This window comes from Silurus meridionalis, chromosome 5, assembly GCF_014805685.1.
Source record: "Silurus meridionalis isolate SWU-2019-XX chromosome 5, ASM1480568v1, whole genome shotgun sequence".
Classification (NCBI taxonomy): domain Eukaryota; kingdom Metazoa; phylum Chordata; class Actinopteri; order Siluriformes; family Siluridae; genus Silurus; species Silurus meridionalis.
In genome coordinates, this window is record NC_060888.1 from 14,443,485 (window position 1) to 14,448,046 (window position 4,562).

Below are 4,562 nucleotides of genomic sequence, written 5' to 3' on the forward strand. Positions count from 1 at the left end.
TAGAAAAGCACATGGTTAAAAAAAAAAATTAAACAAACAACGAAAACTGCAGAAATGTATCTATTAATCACCCACCTACACTTAGATAATGGTCTGCTAAGTAGATACTCAACCATTTTACTTCTTTCATTCACAACAATTCATGAGTACACTCTTGGTGGGAATGACCACAGCCTTATATGGCCAGCATATAAATAAAAAAAAAAAATGTACAATATTACAAGTGCAATCTGCTAAATAATGGACATATTACTAACATTCACAAACGTCTCCAAACTTTCTCTGCATCCAAATTATAAATACAAAAATGTTCTTTATGCTAGACAAACAAAACCCCCGAAACAAATCCTGCAATATGATTGGTCTCTTTAATGGAAGCAAGTGCATTATGATCTATTGAGATGTCATTATGATGTTGAAAGCCCCGAATCACTACAATTGTGTGTGCAGAATGTTTAGATATTTCCTTCCAAATTCTAACAATGAATCTGCACGTTTGTCCACGTTTTTTTTTTTTTTTGTGCTGCCATTAAACCGTGTGGTCACTTGCAGACTTTGAAGACATTGTGCTCTCAGACTTAAGTTTGTCTTTATTTGAAACGTTAAAGTCTTGCCAAACTAGCAATACCGCAAACTTGTTGGATATGATTCATGTGTAAAAAGAAACTCTGAACTAAAAATCTGTATTCATTGTCCAAACTCATGCCATTTCCCCACTGGCATCATTTTGCTTTTCCACACTTCTTTCACAGATTAAAGGTACAACATGAAGTTTCCTTGGCGTCCTTATTGCAACATTGCAACACATGGCTGATTCACACGATTCATAATAAAGTCAACATCCCTCAGTTACCCCGTCTTTAAACTACTGTTTGTTTCGGAAATGTATCCAGATATTTGTTGTAGAAGTACTGCCAAGCTTAAAAGCATTAGAGAACTGTTATTAAGAGCTACAGAATAAATTCAAACACGCAAATCGGACAAAACACTCGAACCCCATCTTGAATCACAAACATTTCATGTGTTCAATCTTTTTTTTTCTCCAGTTAAATCAATGCAAGAATGTATTTCTTTGAAAGCTGGAACATTAAAAGGCACATAGCATTCAGCAGTATGAACATGCCACCTCAGTATGTTTCCGGTATGACAAATTCAAACTCTGTCGTGTTCTCTACATTCATTTGGTTTGGGGAACGATGAGGGGGTCCAGGTCGTGCGTGAGCCCCTGGTCGATTGTGCGCATCGGGTTCGACGAAGATGTCGTCCCAGTTCAACATTTTGCCCTGGCTGGAGGGGAGTTCCTGATTTGTGAAATGCGGCCTGGCCGGGTTAACGTGCTGCACAATCCCGTTTTCGTTGATGACCGGAATCCCCCCGCTCTCGCCCGAGACGAAAGAGTACGGCTTGAACTGTAGAGTTTTACACGGCAGCAAGCGGTACAAGTTATTGTCCGCATCGTCCTTCTCCTTCCTGCCTGAGGGGTCTTGATTGTGCATTTGTTTGCAGTGCGAAGACAATAACTGGTAGTTGAGGAACATTTCATTACACAGTAAACACTGGTACCTTCTCTCACCTGTGTGAGTGATCTCATGTTTGGTTCTGTATTCGGCCAGAGCAAATACTTTGTCGCAGTAATGACACGGGTACTTCCTCTCCCAAGAGTGTGTGTTAAAATGCCGTCTGAGGCTCGTCAGGCACACGTAGGGACGCTTGCACACAATACACACATAAAAGGTCTTTCCGTCCATGATAAGTTCATAATGATCCTCTTGCTCCCCTTTCCCTTTTTTCTTGCCTCGAGGCGAGACAACGGTCTGATTAGCTGCACTGTGTACTGAGGTCTGCGATTTTCGTCCCACGGCGGGTCGAGCTTCTCCTTCACCTGAACACTCTTTCACAGGAACAATGTCATAGGTGTTTTCCCCGATGTTGGCATAAACCTTGCATCCTGATGACAGCGAATCAATTTCTGAAGCTTTATCTAACGTGATAGTCTTCTTGGTCAGAGCAGCATCTAGCCCAGTTCCATTACTAGTGCCGAAGACAGGCCTTACATCAGACAGTCTGATTTTGCCCGACTGATCTGGTGACTGCTCCAACAAAACCTTTTTCTTCTGAACGCCAAGAACTTCACTGGGTTCCAGAGGCAGAGTGGTTTTAAGTAGTTCAGGGGAAATACTTTTTACACACGGTGGGGTAGAGGGTGCACTCTGAGTAGAGGATGCGCTCTGAGTAGAGGATCTTGATTCAGAGGCCCTAACGGAATCACTGATGTTTGGGGACATACTGACAGCTGCAGGGATTGCACGGAGTTGTGGGTCATCTTGGAATTTCTTTGGTACTTTACTTTCTGAAGGGGCAGTGCTTTCCTCATTTTGGGCTTTTCCCTTTTCAGGATTCTTTTCTTTCTCATTAGTGACTTTTTGTCTTTTAGGCTCTGGTCCTTCCTCCGCATCCAAATCTATAACCTGAGATTGCTTCTGAGCTTTCGGCGCTTCCAGCTGCGAGACAAACAGAACGTCGTCGTTGTCTTTATCATCTCTTTCGACGTTGGCGCTTACCATTTTGAATTCCTCGGCCGATAACGAGAACGACTCTGTAATGATCGGCATATTCACTCCGCTTTCGTTTTTCTCAGCGGCATCGACGCTGCTTCCGTCTCCTTCTTTTGACAAGCCGGGCAGCCCCTTGACTTGGGAAAGTGGGGTCGCAAGATTGGCAATGAACTTCACACCCAAGTTCTGACCAGCGCTGATAAGATCTTCGAGCTTGTCGGAGCGAATCCGATGGATTTTCGAGGTGTATATGTAATTAAGGATCTCTTCGAATATGTCCGCCTTGATAAAATTCAGCTCAATCACTTGTCCTGCGACTGAGAACAGGTGGCGAAAGTAAGTGCTGGACGCCGACAGCATTGTCTTGTGTGCCCTGAACTTGCGGTCCTGTACGATTATGGTCACGTCGCAGAACAGACCGTTGTTTCGCTGCTCGCTGATGGCCTCCAGCAACGACACAGGAAACTGAGTGTCAGTTACTGATATCAGCTTTAATTTCGACATCCCTGTGAAGAGAGTGATGGAGGCACAGGAACGTCAAGCTTCTCTAAAAAAAAATAAAAAATACTCTCTCAAAATAATATTTTACAATATATTTTTTTTTGTGCACACTCCAGCACAGGGATGTGTAAATTCCTGCAGCTGGTGGTCTGTGCAGTATGTGAAGGGTTTCTGTAGCTAGTAATAAGCACTGTTCTAATCAAAGCCTCTGGTGATACTATTAGTGGACGATAAATATTTAAAAATATATTATTGATCAAACACACATGCTATCGTGAACTCGATTTTAATATTCTATGATCCTGCTCTTTTAGCTCACAAGTTACAGTGATTTAAAAGGAACAAAAATTGGGTGGAAAAACAGATGCAATGAATTACGTTCCATGCAAGTTTGGTCACGATGCGTGCAGGAAGTGCAGCAGTATTAAACGGATATTTTCTAAGCGTCTCTATTAATGCGTTTACTTGAGTATGAACTCACAAAATAACACTGAAACCACTAAAAACTCCAACCAAAATGACTCGGCTAGCTCCCGAACGCTCAATTCATCTCTCCCGGTTGAACGCCAGATTGCGGCCTACTAACGCTAACACGGCTAACCTAGCTAGCAGGGTGTATAATACCAAGCTAGCAGAGACGACTTAGCCGTCACGTTATTAATGGAAGAACAGATCTCATCAAACATGTATTGATTGTTACCGATGCTTGATTGTGTACCTGCAGTGCGACGCGTTTGTATCCAGGCTTCTGAAGTAATAATAAAAAAACACCGCCACACAAACACACACAATGCCGGTGTGTAGCAGCAGACAACAAAAAGTCTGTTGTTGGAAATGAAGGAAAGCTGCGACTCTCCGCATAACCAACAGGAGTCGCAAAATAGCGGCCGCTAACATGTGCCTGCTAAAGCCACCTCAATAATCACTCATTACTGATGATGTGCTCATCTGTCATCTGCAGCGGAGGGCAGAGTGATCAGTCACTGGTCAGTTAATGGAGGTAAACGTTATTTAACCGCATTTTATACAAACATTAATAAATATATAAATAAAGATACGTGACCAAATATTCACATCATCTGCATTGAAAACTATTCATGTGGTAGTTTACTATGGATGTACCTGGTACGGTACGGTATGGGTTGGTATGGGATGGTATGTTATGACGCAACCACCCGCGTGCTTTTGTTTTCGGTTTGGGTTGCCAGGTCTGTGCGCAAAGATAAAGGCAACCCACAAGCAGTCACACGAGCTCAACAATGCAGCTATACTGCATACACAGTAACTCCAGTAAATCTTCATGCATTAAGGAAGTGAATGGAAAAGAAAAAAACAGTTTTAAGATTTCACAGTTATCCAACAGAACAAGGAGCCAAAAACTACAAAGAAGTGTCTTAAAAAAAAGAGAGAATGTTTGTGTTCATAAATTTTGCATGTGTAACTGCATACTGAGGGCTAAATACTTTCTTATTTTTACTTTTTATATAACTCAGAGAACACCTTTAT

General features: G+C 42.2%; 1 protein-coding gene across 2 annotated transcripts; it reads right to left on the reverse strand.

Moving 5' to 3' along the window:
- Positions 1-570: 570 nt before the first annotated feature.
- zbtb33 (zinc finger and BTB domain containing 33) lies at positions 571-3,923 on the reverse strand. Of its 2 annotated transcripts, none has more exons than XM_046849696.1 (2): positions 3,775-3,923; positions 571-3,061 (listed from the first exon to the last, which is right to left on the reverse strand). In XM_046849696.1, exon 2 carries the CDS (start codon positions 3,057-3,059, stop codon positions 1,128-1,130), a length of 1,932 nt encoding a protein of 643 aa, XP_046705652.1. In that variant the 5' UTR covers positions 3,060-3,061; positions 3,775-3,923; the 3' UTR covers positions 571-1,127. The 2 variants fall into 2 exon arrangements, with proteins under 2 accessions (XP_046705652.1, XP_046705651.1); XM_046849695.1 differs by having other exon boundaries at positions 571-3,102.
- Positions 3,924-4,562: the final 639 nt, after the last annotated feature.